Below are 18,137 nucleotides of genomic sequence, written 5' to 3' on the forward strand. Positions count from 1 at the left end.
GGAGGCTCCAGGATGAGCAGAGGGATGGAGCAGCTCTGCTGGGAGGAAAGGCTGGCACAGCTGGGATTGTTCAGCCTGGACAGGAGAAGTTTTGGGATGAGCTGAAGGAAGAGTCTGAAGGGAGCTGACAAGAAACATCCCAGATCCATGGACTGGTTTGGGTTGGGAGGGACCTTAAAGCTCCTCCAGATCCATGGGCAGGGACACCTCCCACTGTCCCCAGTGTCCAACCTGGCCTTGGGCACTGCCAGGGATCCAGGGGCAGCCACAGCAAATCTGGGAATTCCACTCCAGCCCCTCCCCACCCTCCCAGGGAAGGACTTTTTTTCCACAACATCCCACCTAAACTTGTCATTTCTCAGTGTGAAGCCATTCCCTGTGTCCTGTCCCTTTGGCCCTTGGGAATTGTCTCTCTCCAGGTTTCCTGGGGCTCCTTCAGGCCCTGCAAGGCCACCCTGAGCTCAGCCCAAAGCTTCTCCTGTCCAGGCTGAACAATCCCAGCTGTGCCAGCCTTTCCTCCCAGCAGAGCTGCTCCATCCCTCTGCTCATCCTGGAGCCTCCTCTGGACACACAAATTCATGGTTATTCCTGTTCTCTTTGAGCTCATTTGTCTTCCTACTATCCCATCTTTTCCTCTCCTAATCTTCCTCAAATCTGGCCTTTCTTCATCCCAGTCTTTTTCCATCTATTCTCCTCCCTTTCCTTTTTACCTCTCTTTTACATCCTATCATTAGATCCTAGTCCTAAATCCTAAACCCACATGAAATGTGTGGTGTTTGTGGATAAACTTCCTGGAGAAGTGAGGAAAGAGCAGGGAGAACAGGCTTGCACCTGTCCTACACCCCTGCCCTTACCCAGGCAAACAAAACCTCACCTGGCAGGGCAATTCCTCTTTCCACAGGTAATCCCTGTGCTCTCCCAACACCTCCATCTCTCCTGATCTGAGGCTGGAGGTAAGCAATACCCCAGTCCCAAACCTGTGATAAATTTTCATTTTATTCTGATATTGAGCAAGTTTTCGTAGGTGGAAATTAAGGTTTCTAATAAGAGAATTGGCTTTCTGTGGTGCAGAGGACCTCGTGCAAAATGAGGTTTACTCCAGCCTAATCAAGAGACTGCTGCAACCCAAAATAGCTGTGGTTTGAGAGGCTCTGGATGGTGATCTTGAGCTTCTGAAAGTGCCATTAACTCTGCCATGCTGGGCCAGCTTCTTTTTCAAAAGTCTCTGAGATATTGCAGGACTTTTTTTTTCATAGAATCCCAGAATTATTGAGGTTGGAAAAGCCCTCCCAGGTCATTGAGCCCAAGCTGTGAACCCCCTTCCAAGGCCTGACCATCCTTTCCATGGAGAAATTGCTCCTGGTGTCCAAGCTGAGCCTCCCCTGGCACAGCCTGAGGACATTTCCCCTTGTCCTGTCCCTGTTCTCTGGGAGCAGAGCCTCACTCTGCTACAAACCTCAAATATTCCCAACACCTTTCCCAAAGAAAACCTGCACTGGCATATAAATATATGGAATGCATGAGGACATATTTTGATCTTGTGCTTTATTACAAAGGGTGATGTATTAAGGGTGGAATTATTCATCCATGTGATGTTTTTTGGGATAGACACCAGGATGCAGAGAGAGTGGTTTGCCCAAATTCCAGCATGAAAAAGTCAGGACATTTTGCATGACACTTACTACTTAAATAAAGTAAATAAAATCTCTATCAGGGGAGTTTTTATTTCCTTACTGAGTATTCAGGGCATAGCCACCACTCGTTGTTCAGACCATCCTCTCAAACTCTGTGCTTTTAAATATCAAATATTATTTTTCCTACAGTCTTTAGATGCTTTTGGAGGAAAAACCAATCTTGTGAGATTCAAGGGAGTTGGTGGACACCTCAGGTTGGTGATGAAAGATCTGGGGATCATCCTGAACTTCCATAAAGGGATGGACAGGGCAGGGCTGGAGCGTGTCCAGGGCAGGGAAGGGGCTGGGGAAGGGTCTGGAGCCCCAGGAGGGGCTGAGGGAGCTGGGAAGGGGCTGAGCCTGGAGAAAAGGAGGCTCAGGGGGGACCTTGTGGCTCTGCACAAGTCCCTGCCAGGAGGGGCAGGGAAAGGAGGAGAGGAAATGGCCTCAAATTGCACCAGGGGAGGCTCAGGCTGGAGATTGGGCAAGGAAATTTCCCTGGCAGAGTGGTCAGGCCTTGGGATGAGCTGCCCAGGGAGGTTTGGAGTCACTGTCTGGGGGAGTGTTCAGGAGGAGGCTGGAGGTGGCCCTTGGGGACAGGCTTTGGGCTGATGCTGGTGCTGCTGGGGTGGCACTGCCTGATCCTGAGTCGCCCTTTTATTCCATGGAATCCCCAAGGTGGGAAGAGCCCCTCAGGATCAGGCAGTGCCACCCCAGGGCCACCAGCACCAGCCCAAAGCCTGTCCCCAAGGGCCACCTCCAGCCTGTCACTCCAAAGCTCAGCTGAACTTCATCTCAGCCCTTTGGCTTTGGAGGAAGCTGAGCTTTGGATGGGAGGGACCATCCTGGAGACTCCTGACAGCCCTCAAGGGGCTGAGGCTGGGAGCAGATGAATTGGGAGTTGTGGCCCCCTGAAGATTTGGTGGATGTGCAGGTGCCTTTGGCTTTGATTCCATGGAATGGCCAAGGTGGGAAGAGCCCCTGAGGATCAGGCAGTGCCACCCCAGCAGCACCAGCATCAGCCCAAAGCCTGTCCCCAAGGGTGACAGTCCTGGAGGGCTCTTCTCACATTGCTGATGACTCTGGGATTCCTGGATGCTCCATGAGATGCCCACACGTCTGTGACAGACAGGTGCAGTCACCACCTGCATTGCTGAAGACACTCAGGCACCCAGATCTCATTCCAGGGATATCAAACATCCACCTAGGAATGGGTTCATAAGGTCTCAGGACCAAATGTTCCTGCTGGAAGCAAATCCCATCATAGACAAAAATGGACTCAGGCTGATGTTTGGGGAGTCTTGAGACAGCTTTAAATACAGCTGGGAGGGATTCCCAAAAAGGAGAATTGGCCACTTGCAGATGTGTATTTAGGGAGATTCCATGTGGAATGGAGTCAGAAGTGAGAATGAACAGTGACTGTAAATTTATATCCTACTGGGAATCCGATACTGGCATCTGAAATCAGCACTGGGAAGATGACAGGGACAGGGATTGAATGTTCCCTTTTCTTCTGTCGGAGGAGTGTTTAAAGGATGTAGAGCATTGGAAAAACTGGGAATTAGAGCTCTCCCCACTCCTTTGTGCCCTTGGCCAAAATGTGCCAAAGAGAACATCATGGGTCACCTGTGGCTGCACAGGGAGCACCTGGAGGGTGGGAATGGCTGATGTGGGAATGGCAGGGATCCCTGGGCATTCCCACCTCACCTGGATCTCCTCCTGAACTCGCCAGGCACAAATGTTCAAAATAAGGAAGAAGCTCAGGCCAGACAACACTGTATTAGAAAACAAACAAAGGGAAGAAAAGCTGGAGAGAGTTTGTGTTGAGAGCACCAACAGGCAATAAATTCTCCCTGTCAGCTGCCTGGCAATTACTGCCTGAGCACGGAGGGGTGGGAGCTTGGGAATACCTGTAAACACTTCTGCACAGGCAATTTGTCTTGCAGCAGTACCCAAAACAGCTCCCAGGACTCCCACAGCCCTCATGCCTGGAGGGCACAGGATGTGTTGGGAACCACGGGGAGCTCACACCTGCCTGAGATGAGGCAGTACCGGGGCTGGCTGAGCTGTGAGTCCTGCTGAAAAGCGCTGGGGGAAGTTTTCCATTTCCATTCCTGCCCTCAGGATCCGTGGCACTGACTGTGGCAGCATCCCCGTGCAGACAGAGCAGAAGAAAATGACCCTGGATATAGAAAGAGCATGGCTGGGGCTCCCAGGGAAGGTGCTGAAGCCTCTCTGGGTGAGCTGGGGCTGGAATTCCAGTGATATTTCACTGAAGTTTTTTCATCTCGAGATCTGCCACTTTCTCTGCTTCCCCTTGGGCCTCGGGCACGGTGGGGCTGCTCTCTCATCCCTCTTTCCTGAGGACAGGACTGAGCAATGAGGGCTTGGGCAAAAACTTGTCTCTCCCCAAAGCCAGGAGTGGGAAGGGAGGGACAATTCTCTGCTGTGGACAAGACAAAGAGGATTCAAAAAACCCCCCAGGCCCCTCAAACACCTTCTGTGTGGTTCAGCTCCCAGCACAGCTCGTCTGGACGCCGGTGTCGGGTGTGCTGCAGCCGGAGGGATCTGTCACTGACCTTGGTGGCTGCACGTCAGCACCAGGCCAGGAGCCTGTGCCAGGCTGGGAAATGCGTGTCCAGAACCTCCCTCGCTGGGAGGACTCAGCACCAAGGCCAGACATGCAGCTTTAACTCCATCCTGCTGCTCCTCGGGCCTCCACACCCTGCCACATCCACCCCAGAGCTGCTCACCCCATGGCTGGGACTGCAGGGGCTCCAAGGATGGGGAAGGTCCTGGGGATGTCCTGAGGATAAGGAAGGACATGGGGGTGCTTTCAGAATGGGAAATGTCCTGGCTGTGCATTGGGGAGTTCTGGGAATGGAGAAGTTCTGGGATTATACTGAGGATGAGGGAAGATACTGGGCCTGCACTGGGGAGTTCTGGGGATGGAGAAGTTCTGGGAGTGCACAGAGGAGAGGGAAGATACTGGACCTGCACTGGGGAGTTCTGGGGATGGAGAAGTTCTGGGAGAGCCCTGAGGTTATAGAAGATACTGGACCTGCACTGGAGAGTTCTGGGGATGGAGAAGTTCTGGGAGAGCCCTGAGGTTATGGAAGATACTGGACCTGCACAGGGGAGTTCTGAGGATGGAGAAGTTCTGGGATTGCACTGAGGATGGGGAAGATACTGGACCTGCACTAGGGGGTTCTGAGGATGGAGAATTTCTGGGACTCTGCAGAAGAAGGTTCTGGGATTGCACTGAGGAGCTCTGAGAACCAGCAAGTCCTGGGGGTGCACTGAGGTGTCCTGAGGATGAGGAAGGTTCTGGAAGGTGCCAAGTTGACTGGGGCTCGAAGCAACCTGGCCCTGTGGAAAGTGTCTGTGCCCACAGCAGTGAGTTGAGCAGGATGATTCCCCATGTCCTGTCCCCCACCTGAGCCTTTGGTGCCTGGGTGACACAAGCAGGATGACACAAGCAGGGTGACCCACACCAGCAGAGAGTCCCACACGAGTGAGGTGACACAAGCAGGGTGTCCCTCCCACACGAGCAGGGTGACACAAGCCAGGTGTCCCACACATGCAGGGTGTCCCACACCAATGGGGTGACACAAGCAGTGTCTGTCCCACATGAGCAGGGTGACACAAGCAGGGTGTCCCACACAGGTCAGGTGTCCCACACAGGCCAGGTGTCCCATATGAGCCCAGGTGTCCCACAAGCAGGGTGTCCCACAAGCAGGGTGTCCCACACCAGCCCCAGTGTCCCACACCAGCCCTGGTGTCCCACACGAGTGGGGTGACACAAGCTGGGTGTCCCTCCCACACGAGCAGGGTGACATGAGCAGGGTGTCCAACAAGAGCGGGGTGACACAAGCAGGGTGTCCCACACGAGCCGGGTGTCCCACACCCACAGGGTGGGTGACATGAGCCCTGGGTGTCCCACACGAACAGGGTGACACAAGCAGGGTGTCCCACACAAGGCGGGTGTCCCACATGGGCCCCGATGTCCCATATGAGCCCGGGTGTCCCACACAAACGGGGTGACAGGAGCTGGGTGTCCTACACGAGCCCCGGGTGTCCCACACGAGCCCAGTGTCCCACACCCACAGGGTGACACGAGCCCTGGGTGTCCCACACGAATGGGGTGACATGAGCCGGATGTCCCACATACGTGGGGTGACAGGAGCCAGGTCTCCCACACAAGCCCCGGTGTCCCACACGAGTGGGGTGACACGAGCCAGGTGTCCCACAAGAGCCCACTGTCCCACACGAGCCCCAGGTGTCCCACACAAGCTGAGTGACACGAGCCCGGGTGTCCCACACCAACCCCGGTGTCCCACACGTGCAGGGTGGGTGACATGAGCCGTGGGTGTCCCACACAGGCCCTGATGTCCCACACCAGCCCGGGTAACACAAGCAGGGTGTCCCACACCAGCCCGAGTGTCCCACATCCGCAGGGTGACACGAGCCCGGATGTCCCACACCCACAGGGTGACACGAGTCCTGCTGTCCTACACGAGCTGAGTGTCCCACACCAGCCCGGGTGTCCCACACGAGCTGGGTGACACAAGCAGGGTGTCCCATATGAGCCTGGGTGTCCCACACAAACGGGGTGACAGGAGCCGGGTGTCCCACACGAGCCCCAGGTGTCCCACACCCGCAGGGTGACACAAGCCGGGTGTCCCACACCCGCAGGGTGACACGAGCCGGGTGTCCCACACGAACCCGGGTGTCCCACACCCGCAGGGTGACACGAGCCGGGTGTCCCACACCCGCAGGGTGTCCCACACCAGCCCCGCTGTCCCACACTCGCAGGGTGTCCCACACGAGCCCAAGTGTCCCACACGAGCCCGGCCCGAGCCGCCCCCGGGCCCGCGCGGCCCCCACACGCGGCGCTCCGTGCGCGGCCCCGGCCCCGGCTGCGAGCGCGGCCCGGCGGGGCGGGCGGGGAGGGGGGGAGAGCAGAGCGAGGGGGCGGCGCAGTGGAAATTTCCACTCCCTGCAGCAACGGCGGCAGCGCCGGCGGCTCGGGCGGCTCGGCGGGGGCCGGGCCGGGGCTGGGGGAGAAGGGGCGGCGCCGGGCGCGGGGGGCAGCGCGGGGAGGGCCCGGCCGTGCCCCGCTCGGGGGTCCCGGCCCTGAGGCCGCGGTGCGGGGCAGCCCCGGCCCCGGCGGGGGCGGCGCTTGGAGCGGGCAGGGCCGGGCCCGGTCGAGCGTGCGCAGCTCCTGCGCCCTTTAAGCCGCGCCGCCCCTGCCCGTACGGGTGTCTGAGCCGCGGGAGCCGCGCGGGAAGGAACCGCCACAGCGCCGGGACACAGCGCCTTCCTCCTGTTCCCCCCCTGCTCCTCCTCTCCGGCCTCGCCTCAGCCCCCCCGTCCTCCTCCTCCTCCTCCTCAGCCCGTGCCCCGCTCCTCCCGCCGCTGCCGGCTCTAAGATGCCCCGCTATGAACTGGCTTTGATCGTGAAAGCCATGCAGAGGGTGAGTGAGGGAGAGGACACGGGAGGAAGGGAGGGAGGGAGGGAGGTGGGACTGGCAGTTTTTTTGTTTTTTTTTTCCTGGCAGTTTTTTTTCCTGGCAGTTATTTTCCTCTCCCCTCCCCATCCCCCCCCCTCCATTACCCCGTGGTGTCACCGCGGTGTCCCCTCGGCGTGGCCCTGCGGTGTCCCCAGCGTGTCCCGGGCTCTGTCCGTGCTCCATCCGCCCCTTTCCCCTGCCCGCACCCTCGGGGACTTGGCTGAGTCCCTCCCCACTCCCAGCCCAGCCGCAGTCCCCTCTCCCCCTCCCCTCGGGGCCGCAGGTAAGCAGATCCCACGCTTTCCCAGATGCGGTTTTTCCTTGCCCATCCCCTCCATCCCTCCCTCCCTCCCTCCACGCCTGGAGCAGGTGAAAAACCGGCCCTTCTCATCCCCCTCTCCCTCTGCGGCACCAGCGCTTTTTCTATCCATCCATCCATCCATCCATCCCCTCCCAGCACCTGCGCTGGGAAAAAAGGGGGGAAAAAAATCAAATATTCACTCCAGGCAGCTCCCAACCGCTGGGTGCCACCTTTTTTTTCCCCCCAGGGCTGGGGTTTTGCCCGCAGCAGTTGGGCTGGGCCGTATCGCCCCCGGGAAGGGGCGCTGGGGGTGGCAGCAGCCGTTGCCGCTGTTTTTTGGCAGCGCGGTGATAACAGAGCTCGGTTAAAATGATGCTCTTCCCATTCGGCAGGAGCTGAGTCAATACGTGGGGTGGGGGGGAAGGACGAGGAGGGAGGGAGGGAGGGGGAAATGGGGGATGTGTGTGCGTAAAAATAATAATAATAATAAAATAGAGCCACCTCCGTGCGGATGGGAGGTTTATTTGGTAAATAACAGCTGATAGTGGCCCTTCTCTAGTACCTTCTATAGCCTTTGTTTATCCTCTACTTTCCAGCTTTAAATGCTGGTGGTGGAATGTAGCAGCACTTTGGAGCCCTCTGATCCTGGATACTCTGGGATTTAATTTACCCTTCATTCCCACCGAGCAGCAGCAGCTCAGCGAGCGTGGCCGTGGTTTTGTTTGTTTTTTTTTTTTTTTTTTTTTTTTTTTTTTGGGAATTACGGGATCACGTCTGGTGTGCCGCATGCACTAGTACATTTCCATTCATTTTACATGGACCATCCACATGTCGGGGCTGACTGCTTCTTCTTTTTTTTTTTTTTTTTAATATATTTTTCCCCGTGGTTTAGCTGCAGAAGCTGTAGTAGAGACATCTCACCTGAGTCCTCTAGTGGAGAAACACAGCAGCGAGGAGAGAAAAGCCGGGTGACATTGCTGCACCAGCTCGCCCGGGCAAAAACCACGCTGCTTTTCCGCTTCCCTATCAACACATAACTTTTGTCCGATTTTTTTTTTTTTGTCCTTTTTTTACACCTCTCCCCGCGGGTGGAAGAGGCAGAGGTGCTTTTTGTGGCCGTGCTGTTGGTGTGGGAGATGCTTAAAGCCGGGCAGGACAGCGAGCGTAGCAAATCTACCATAAACACTGAGGCAGGAATAAAACTGATTTCTCTGAAAGGATGCCGTGGAGTGCTCTCTGCTGGAAAGGCTCCCTGGTTTCTAGGATGTGACCACGGGGATGCAGGGATAAGCTTTTAGCTGTAAGATGCTTCTAATGAGCATCAGTGCACTCGGGGATTTAACATCTGCAACCTTTGCCTCTTTGAAGTTGGGCTCTCCAGCATGTTCTTTCCACATGGATGTACCTTCAAGGGTTTGTTGGTTGTGTTTTTTTTTTTTTTTTTTTTTAGCTCTGTGATTATGTCCAAACATTTCAGTTTGTGCTGGTGTTTTTAAGCCACGCTTGTTGTCAGTCTAAAATTTACAGTCTGTCTGTAGGTGCTGCTATTTTCGTGTTGTTTTCAGCACGCCAGGTCTGGCTGCTTTTTTGTTTCCCAATATTTTGCTGCTCCTGCCTTTCTTGTGCCATCAGAGAACACTTAGAAATATTTCCTCGAGGGGTTTTATTCTCTGTGGTGCTGCTGGATCTTGGCTGGGGGGGGGGGTTGTTCTAATGACCCCTGTAAGCTGTGCATAATCCTGGCTGTAATACAGAATTAAACGAGGCAAAATATGGGGATAATAAGCCAGTCTGAAGGAGTGGAATGATTCCATAACTCCTTCTTGTCAAAGAATAAATGACATTGCTTTTCCACACGGGTGAGAGCGCCTGGGCAGGTGTTCCTTGTCAGTCTTTCTGCATGTCCTGGTGCTGTCTGAGCAACAACTCTTCTTTTGTTGTCTGTGATGTCCTTCCTCACCTGTGGCAGCTCCCCTGTCCTCCAAAAAAAAACCCCAAACCCTTGTCACTTGGCTTTCCTGTGCTTTAGGGCTCGTCCTGAACTTCTGGCAGCTTGGTGCAAAAACCTCAGCCTGGAGACTTTGCTGCCTCTCTGCAGTGACAAACTTGGTGCTTCTGTGGGTTTTTCCCCACCCACAACTTTCTTTTAGCAGTTCCCTTGGCGTTCTCAGGGATCCAGAATAAGTCCCTCCAGTTTGTTTTTGGTATTTTAAACCCTGTTGCTGCCTGGCCCTGCTCGTGCCCAAGTCAGGGATCTTTTCTCCTTTTTTTTCCTGCCTGTGGCGTCTGTTTGGAGTCTGTTGGGAGGGTCCCAGGGCAGCACATCCCATCCATCCTGCCTGATGCTCTCCTCAGGCTTGGCAAGCTCCAGAGCCTCTTCAGTTCTCCTTTTGTGCCTTAAAAGTGCAACACCCAAGAGCTTTAGGAATGGTGGGGGCACAGGGGAAAACTTTCACTTTGCACTGGTTTCACTTTCCAGCCTTTGTCACTGTTCGTGTGCCTGTACTTTATGCAAAAAGTCAGGATTTTATTCTGAAGTCAAAGTTGAGCAGCTCTTCTCTGTCCTGATCTGTGAGAGGTAATGGACTAAAAACACTGTATTTTTATATACTAAAACACAGGATAATTTTTATACTCTGTATGTATAGAGAGTTTTTCATCAGCAGAGCCCCTGCTTAGCAACTCTTAAAAAAACAATAATAAAAGCACCCCCAAAATAAATTATCCCCCCTACTCTGGTGTACTTTGAAGACAAGGGGTTTGCGTTGCTGCACGTGAGGTGATGGAGGAAACGCTTTGGGCAGAGAAAGGTGTGAGCACGTCGAGGTGAAATGATTCATTTTGCCCATTGTGTTGTTTCCCACACCACAGCGTGGAAAGAATAAATTGCTGGGGGGAGCTCGGTGGCAGATTTGTTATCAGCAGTGTCCAAGTGTTTGCAAACCAAACGTTACCTGCCCACAGCAGCCCCAGCCAAGCCCTGCAGCTGTGCTGGAGGGAAAGGTGCAAAATGAACACACAGCTGTCCATGGCCTCAATTCCCTGTTTGTAACAAAAGCTGAATTTCCAAGTAGGTTCCTGATTTTCTCCCGTCTTTGGCTCAGAGTGGGAGGATTGTGGCAGGGCAGGACTTTGAGCAGTGAATCCCCAGGAGTGAATTCACAGGAATTCTCACTGGCTGGGAGAGCCAGGGCTCTGCAGGGAGCTCTGAAACTCCCTGGGAAGGAAGGAAAGAAGGAAAGGCTGGAAATGGTTTCCTGCTCCTCCTTGGCCATTTGTGCAGAGTGACTGTGGGGTGGCAATGCCAGCCCTCCGAGGGGACACAGAGTGGGAATCCCACAGCCCTTGAGCTTGGAAAAGACCTCCAGGATTGATCCCCACCCTGTCACCCAGAGCAGAAAAACCCATCCTCAACAGCATCCCTTTGGAACTGGAACTGAATGAGCACTTCGTAAACAACTCAAAGCGTTTCACTAAAAACGAGGAAAATTATCAATATTTTATGAGCAGCGTGCTCATCTTCACCTGTGACAAAGTTCAAACAGTGTGATAATTTAAAACCCAGTCACCTCTTTCCCAGCAAATAGCTGGACTAGGAGACCCATCCACCCATTTCTGGAATCCTAGAGTGGTTTGGGTTGGAAAGGGGGGTCTTAAAAATCACCTTGTTCCACATGGCAGGGACACTTTCCACTCCCCCAGGTTGCTCCAAGCCCTGTCCAACCTGGCCTTGGACACCTCCAAATAATAATAATAATAATAATAATAATAATAATAATCCTGCAGTGAATGTGGGCTCTCATTTCTCCAGCCATGTTCTCACAACACAACTTGTCTTCAGCAGCTCTTTGTTGCTTTTGGAGTGGGTTGCCGTGTTTCTAAAATTCTCTACCTGCCATGTGGAGATTGTTGGCTATTTTGGGAATGCCAAAGTAAATGGGCAGTAGTGTTGCTTGACATCTTGACTATTCCACTTAATTGCTGTGTAGGCAGCTGCAGCAACTGGGGCTTTTGATGTCTCAGCTGCCAGGAAAGAGGGGGAGAGAATTGAAGCAGGAAGATACTGGGTTTATTTATTTTCTTTTATTTTCTTTTATTTTCTTTTATTTTCTTTTATTTTCTTTTATTTTCTTTTATTTTCTTTTATTTTCTTTTATTTTCTTTTATTTTCTTTTTCTTTTATTATTTCCTTTCCGGTGAACCACCTGCTCTTCCAGTGCAATTGTGCACCTTCCCCACTTCTCTTCCCAGGCTGAGCAGGTTAAAATGACACAAAAAAGTTTGTTCCTCTGTTCCCACTGGCATTTTGAGGAGGCTGGAACAGGCTCTTCAGCCTGGCAGGGAGGGATCCTGGACTCAGGGGTGGTGCTGGAAAGGAGACCAAAGCCTTGGAACCAAAAGACAGGATCGGAAAACAGCAAGATCCAGCACTGGCTCTGCTGGAGGAGTCACCTTTTTGTTTTCTGCCTTGAGCATTCCATAAAAAGAGCTGGATTTTGGTGCAGACAGCATTTGGGAACGATACCCTCTTGCCTGATATTTGACATTTTCAGTCTTGGAAGAGCAGGAATTTTTGCCAAGTGTGGGATATGTGCCTGGGTCTGAGGGGACACAGAGCATTATTCTCTTCTGCAGAATGGTTTAAGCTTAATTTCAATTTCTTGCAGGCCTTTAGTAGGATTTCAGTGGGGTTTGGCCAATCCCTCCTCAGGGGGCAGCAGTGGGGGTTAACCTTTGAATTAAAACTTCTCTGGGCTGCCCCTGGTTCCTCCTCAGCAAGGAGCTCTTTGCTCCTGGTTGGGTTTTATTCCTGATGTGAACAGGGGGGTGCTGGTAACTTCAGTGTGGAGCAGATTCTGTCCCTAAACTCTTGGGAAAGAAGGCAGGAGAACCCTTTGTGCTGAACAGCATTAATCTCTGCAGGAAAGCCCTGGGACGTGGCTGACTCCTGTAAAAGTTGTCCCTTGTAACACGGAGGAGAAACTGCTCCTTCAGCTCACGTTGTTTGTGTTTTCTGTCTCCTCATCTTCCTCAGTTCCATATTTTGGAATGATGGAAGCTCTGGTTTTCTCTTTGTGTCCTGATTGCTCCAGTTCCCTTATCCCAGCACCAAAATTACCACACAAAGATTGCTTTGGGAGTTGTTAACTTGTTGATCAAGTAATTTATCTTCCCTCTTGTTTTCCCTTTGCCCAGATTTGCTGTGGCTGCCCCTGGATCCCTGGAAGTGTCCAAGGCCAGGTTGGAGCACCCTGTGACAGTGGAAGGTGTCCCTGCCTGTGGCAGAGGTGACACTGGATGGGCTTTAAGGTCTTTCCAACCCAAACCATTCCATGATTTTATGATTTTTCAGGCTCCATCTGTGGCAGGCTGATAATTCCTGGAGCCACAAGCTGCAAATGTGGGATGAAGGAAGAGCTGCTTATGTGGAAGCAGTTGCTTGGTAGAGCTTTGTGTCCCATCCTTACCTGAGGACAGCAGGAATCTCTGGGCACCAGGTTATCCCCTGGAAAAATTCCTGCCCTGTGGAGCAGCAGGAATATCCCCAGCAGGCATTGAGGAGCTGATAAAAAAGGTGAAAAGCAGGGAAAAATAATAACACAAAAAAAGAGATGCAAAATATAACTAATCGTGGAGAAGCGGAACAGGAAGGATTTGAAGTAAATATGTAGAAAGTAAGGCAAGATGTGAAATACCTGGCCTGTGGAGCACTGGTGCAAATATTGGTGCTAAAAATGAGATTCTGTGTAAAATTCATCAGTCCTGGTGAGAAGAGCAGGAAGGAAGTGGATGGTGTAAAGGGAGGGTCATGAACCAAAGAAATAGGATTGAGGAACTGCAGAACTGTTGTTCTGCTATTTTTAATCCTGGTTTGTCCACTCACAAGCCAATCCTTGTGTTCAATCTTGCAAATATCCAAGGGATAATAACAAGCCAGGTCCGTGCAGAGGATGGATACAGGGAGGGAAGGTGTTCAGTGGAGTTGATGTTTTAGAAAAAACAAATTAATATTTAGTAGCTTTTAGTACAGATATTCTGCATCGAACTTTGTAAATTAGCATTAATTGTTTTATAACCAACAGAATTTTATTGAACTCTAGTTTTGGTGTCTTGAAATCTCCAAGAAGGACCAGAAATCTTGAAACAGCACCCAGTTGACTGGGAAGCTTGAAGAGCCTCACATTCCTGAATTATGTGTGATCCTGAACTTCTATCTCACCTATCAATAATCCTGGGGATGCTTTATATTCTTCCAAAGATTGTGGGCAGCCAGCAATGTGATGGGAATTTGGGGAGATCCTAAAGAAGCTTCATGAGTCTGGTTTTATTTTTTATTTTTTTTTCTTTATTTTTGTTCTTCCTAGAAATTTGAAGAAGAATTTCCTCCTGGTGTCTTGCCCAGTTTCATGGGGACTGCCACTCCTTTCTCCTTTTCCAAGTAACTTCTGCACTCTCCCAGCCAAAAAATCCTCCCCAAATGGGATGAAGCAGCACATTTTTTAGGCTGGGATTATCCAGTTCCTGCTGAGTGGTGATCGCCACCAGCTGCATCACATCTTAGAGCTTCCAGCTGAAGGAAAGGGCATCCTCAGATTTTGCAGCATTTTTGATATTTGCTTTTAAAAATGATGATAACCTTATCCAGAGAACTGAAGTGGTCCCCAAATCCACTGCAGAAATCAAATTTTTGGCTGTTGAGGCTTGTTTAACCCATTCTCTTGCTGCTGCTGCTCTGGGGACCAAGTATTTAATCTCTTCCATTGCTGCCACAGCAGTGAAATGTTTGTGCTGCTGGATTTTGGGTTGCCACAAGGAGGGATTTGAGCTTTGGGACTCAGTGTCCTCCTGCACCTTCCAGGGAAATCCTGCCTGGTGCTGTGTGATGCCAGAACCTTCCAGTTTTTGCCAGCCCCTTCCCTCTTCCTTGAAAATATCTTGGCTTTTTGCCCTCTGGTGCCCTTAATTTTGCTGTTGGCCACGTGGCTTCTGGGTTGTCTCTGCCCCTTTTGCTTTCAGTTCCTGTGGAAAAGAACCGTGTCCTGTGAGAGGGGTGGATGTCACCTCTCTGTGGTTTCCTTGCTGAGGCTTGGGGTTTGTGGTGACAAATTCAGCTCAGGGCGGCCCTGCTGGGGCACAAAAGGTTCTGCTGATTTTCCCAGCGAAGAGAGGCCCAATTTTTTTGGCAGTTTTTGCTCCTTTTACAGAATTCTAGAGGTTGGAAAAGCCCTCCCAGCCCAGGGAGTCTCAGCTGTGCCCAATGTCCACCTTGTCACTCAGCCCAGAGCACTGAGTGTCACCTCCAGCCCTTCCTTGGGGACTCCAAACCTCCCTGGGCAGCCCCTTCCAGTTCCTTTCCATTAAGAAATTCCTCCAGATAACATTTGTCACCCATAGAAACACAAGCTAATTCTTTGGGCTGACAAGGGGAAAAGGAAGGTATTAGCTCCTTATTTTCTTTAAATTGATAATTGATGGATTAATCTCCTGGGTGTGATGCTACATCATGTCTAGGTTGGCCTGGAGAAGACAGAATTTCTGTATTTTAACAGATAAAAAGGGAGTTTTTATCTCTTTTCCTCTGTCCCCAGCTTACCCCCTCCTTGCCCTGTAGGTGTTTGGAGTTTTGGGAGGAGCAGTAGAAACAAATCAGTTCCTTATTCCTGCTGGAGTGCTGGGGACTGGCTCTTGGCAAAGGGAACCAGCCAAGTGTGAATGTCACAGGCAGTGGCACGAAGTGGCTCGGGAAGGGTGATGCAGATCCTGAAAAAAAAAAATCCATCTTTTCTTGCTTTGCAAGGCTGGAGCTTCTCTTGTGTGTCCACTGACTGCTGGAGTGTCCTTTTTGTGCTCTCTCCCCCTCCTTCACTTGTCACTTGGTGGGACATTGGAATGGGTGGATTTGCTTGGGATGAGAGGGGGGAAAATGGTTAAAAAAATCCAAAAATGACAACTGAATGATGTCCTGCTCTAACAGTGTCAGTCCCGGTGCCCTTGAGCTGCAGTTGGCCTCGCATCACTCCAGTTTCTGCTCTGTAATTGTCCACTGCACATCCCATTTCTGTCTGGCAAAGGCAGCGAGTTCTCTGTGTCTCTGGCTCTGGGGTTACTTATTTCTCTCATGTCTCCCTCAGCAGTTGTGCAGAAAAGAGTCCAGAAGAATTTATGCTGGAACAAGCTGCTTTTTGTGCTGCTGCTGCTGCTGCAGTAAAACGAAGACCAGAGCTGGAGTGATTCCTGACCAAAACAAACGTTCCTTTACGTGTTCATAACAACTCCTTGGAGTGAGTGATTTGGATCCTTGCACCTCAAATCGGATCTTTTTTTTTTTTTGGTAGTGCTGGTTGATAGAGTTGGCTCTGAGTTCTGCAGACCAGCAGGAGGTTGCTGTGGTGATGAGGCAGAGTGTGACCAACAGGTTCACTCAGGTTGGCTCAGGTAACGTGGCCCTTTCTCAGCTCTGGCCTGGCATCCCCAGCAGCTCAAGTTATTTATTGGATGCTCCAGCTCAATTTCTGCCTTCCCTGTCTGTCCCCAGGGGGGTTCCTGGCATATTACACTGCTCCAGCTCCTGGTTTTCAGGGAAAAGGCTGGAACTGCTGCCCTGGATGCTGAGGGCTGTGTTGAGCAGCTGCCAAGGATAGCCCCTGCTTCCTCAAGGGCATGTGCTACATAATTTATGTATCACTTACTCCACCAAGAGCTTCACTGCTCCTTTTTTTTATATTCTGAAGTGCTGCAGTAAATGGAACAAAGCTTTTCCTATTTTTTTTCCTCTAAAAGAGATTTTTTTTTTTTTTCCTGAGGCTGCCTTGTGTTTACTGAGGAGCAGTGGACAGGTAGGAACTCACTGGTGTGTCCATGGCCAGGAGTGTGAGGAGCCTGGAGAACACACTCAGGGGGTTGGACATGGCACAGACCCCACTCAAAGCATCAGAATTCTGTAATTTATTCTTTTTTTCTGTGGCAGAGTTAATATTTTTAATATTTTCCATGATCCTGGCAATCTGGACAGATCTCTCCCACACAACAGAGCTGTTCAGTAGGTGAAGTGCTGCAGGTCTGAGTTCAAATACTCCTGCACGAAGGTGGAGAGGGAAAAAAAGTTGTTTCCAAGAAATAATCTGAAAACTACTTGGAAATCTACTGACAGTGGCCACTCCTGTGGGATAGGTGGGCATCTCCATCCCCAAATGAATCCTTAAAACACCAGGATTGGTGAGGAGAGAAGGAAAGTCAGCTCAGAAACTTCCCATCTGCAGAAAAACCAACAGAGCTGAGAACAAATAGTGGCTTCAGAGCTGGAGCAGTTGGGCTCTGGCGTGTTTTAAACACCCATTTTATTAGAAAAGCACTGTGGAGAAAGTTTTCCTTTAGAACAATGGTACAAATTTCTCCTCAAAATCCCACCCTGGGTCTGCTTCACATTATGAAATCTCTCTTCAGGGACTTGCTTGGGATTTTTTTATTCCCTTAAGGAACAGGCTGGGTGTTGGAGAGACATATGCATTGTTTCACCAGAGCTGCAGCCTCTATTTCCAGACAAGAGGGAAGCACATTGTTTTGTGTCTTTTGATATGATCCAGCCAGAAAACAGCCTCAGGGAAGAATATTCCCAGTCCTTGGCAGCAGCACTGTCTTTCTGCCTTTTTTTTTTTTTTTTTTTTTTCCTCTCTCTGTCAGTGCCACAATGTTCACTGTTCTAATAACTCAGGATTAAACTCACATGGGGCATCTCAAAAGTCCTTTGTAAGACTTGAGGTCAGAACTTGCTGAAAGTTCAGAGGGACGAGTCTCATTTTCCTAATGAAGAAAAGTTCCAGGGTTATTTTGGAATTAGGTCTAAGAAACTGGTACAAGAAGCTACTTCAGCGCTGTAATTTAGTGACAGTGCAGCAAATTTGTGGTGGCTGCTGAAAACTTTCCACCTTCCAGCTCAGGCAAACTGAGCCCTGCAAAAAAAAAAAAAAAAAAGAAAAAACCCAAAAAACCCTCAGGTGTTGGTGACAAAGGGCAGGGTTCAGCTCTCTGAAATTTGATTATTTCAGGTGCATGGTCTGGCTGTGTCTCCCTATGGAAAGTGCTCCAGGAACTTCACATGTTGTTTATTTTGGTTGGAATGAGCCCCTTGGAGCTGAAGTGACTTAATTGAAGAATGTCACAATTTATTTGAGGACAGCTGCATCTAATACTGACACACTTGTCAGAGAGTCTGGATTCTGGAATTAAAAAAGATTTGGATTCCCAGAAACCTTAAAGTCCATCCAGTCCCACCCCCAGGGCAGAGACACCTTCAGTTATCCCAGGTGGCTCCAAGCCCCATCCAGCCTGGCCTTGGACATTCCCAGGAATCCAGGGGCAGCCACAGCTTCCCTGTTAATATCCTGTTTATAAAAACACTCTGGATACTTCTGGTATCAAATTGAATTCATTTGAACAGATATTTTTGTGATTTTTTTTTTCCCCATATTGTTCTCTAGGATATTTGTGACAGGGCACTGATGAACCTACAGGAAAGATTACAGGGGGTGAACTCAAGTGGAAATCAAACATTTTTTAGTAATGAGAAGGACAACAGAACAATAAAAACATTAATTATTACCATTTCCTTATCTGGCTATTCTTCTGGTTTTCTGTCTAGCAGATTTTCCT

At 50.8% G+C, this 18,137-nt stretch overlaps 1 protein-coding gene across 2 annotated transcripts in view; it reads left to right on the plus strand.

Annotated features, from left to right (window-relative positions):
• Positions 1-6,916: 6,916 nt before the first annotated feature.
• Positions 6,917-18,137, plus strand: part of MRPS6 (mitochondrial ribosomal protein S6) — a 54,811-nt gene continuing 43,590 nt past the window's right edge. For both annotated transcript variants that reach the window (XM_083884390.1, XM_083884391.1), the window contains exon 1: positions 6,917-7,150. In XM_083884390.1, the coding sequence (XP_083740516.1) occupies positions 7,106-7,150 (45 nt within the window). In that variant the 5' untranslated portion in view covers positions 6,917-7,105. The remainder of the gene's footprint in view (positions 7,151-18,137) is intronic.

The sequence above is a fragment of the Zosterops lateralis genome (assembly GCF_965231275.1).
Source record: "Zosterops lateralis genome assembly, chromosome: 2".
NCBI lineage: Eukaryota > Metazoa > Chordata > Aves > Passeriformes > Zosteropidae > Zosterops > Zosterops lateralis.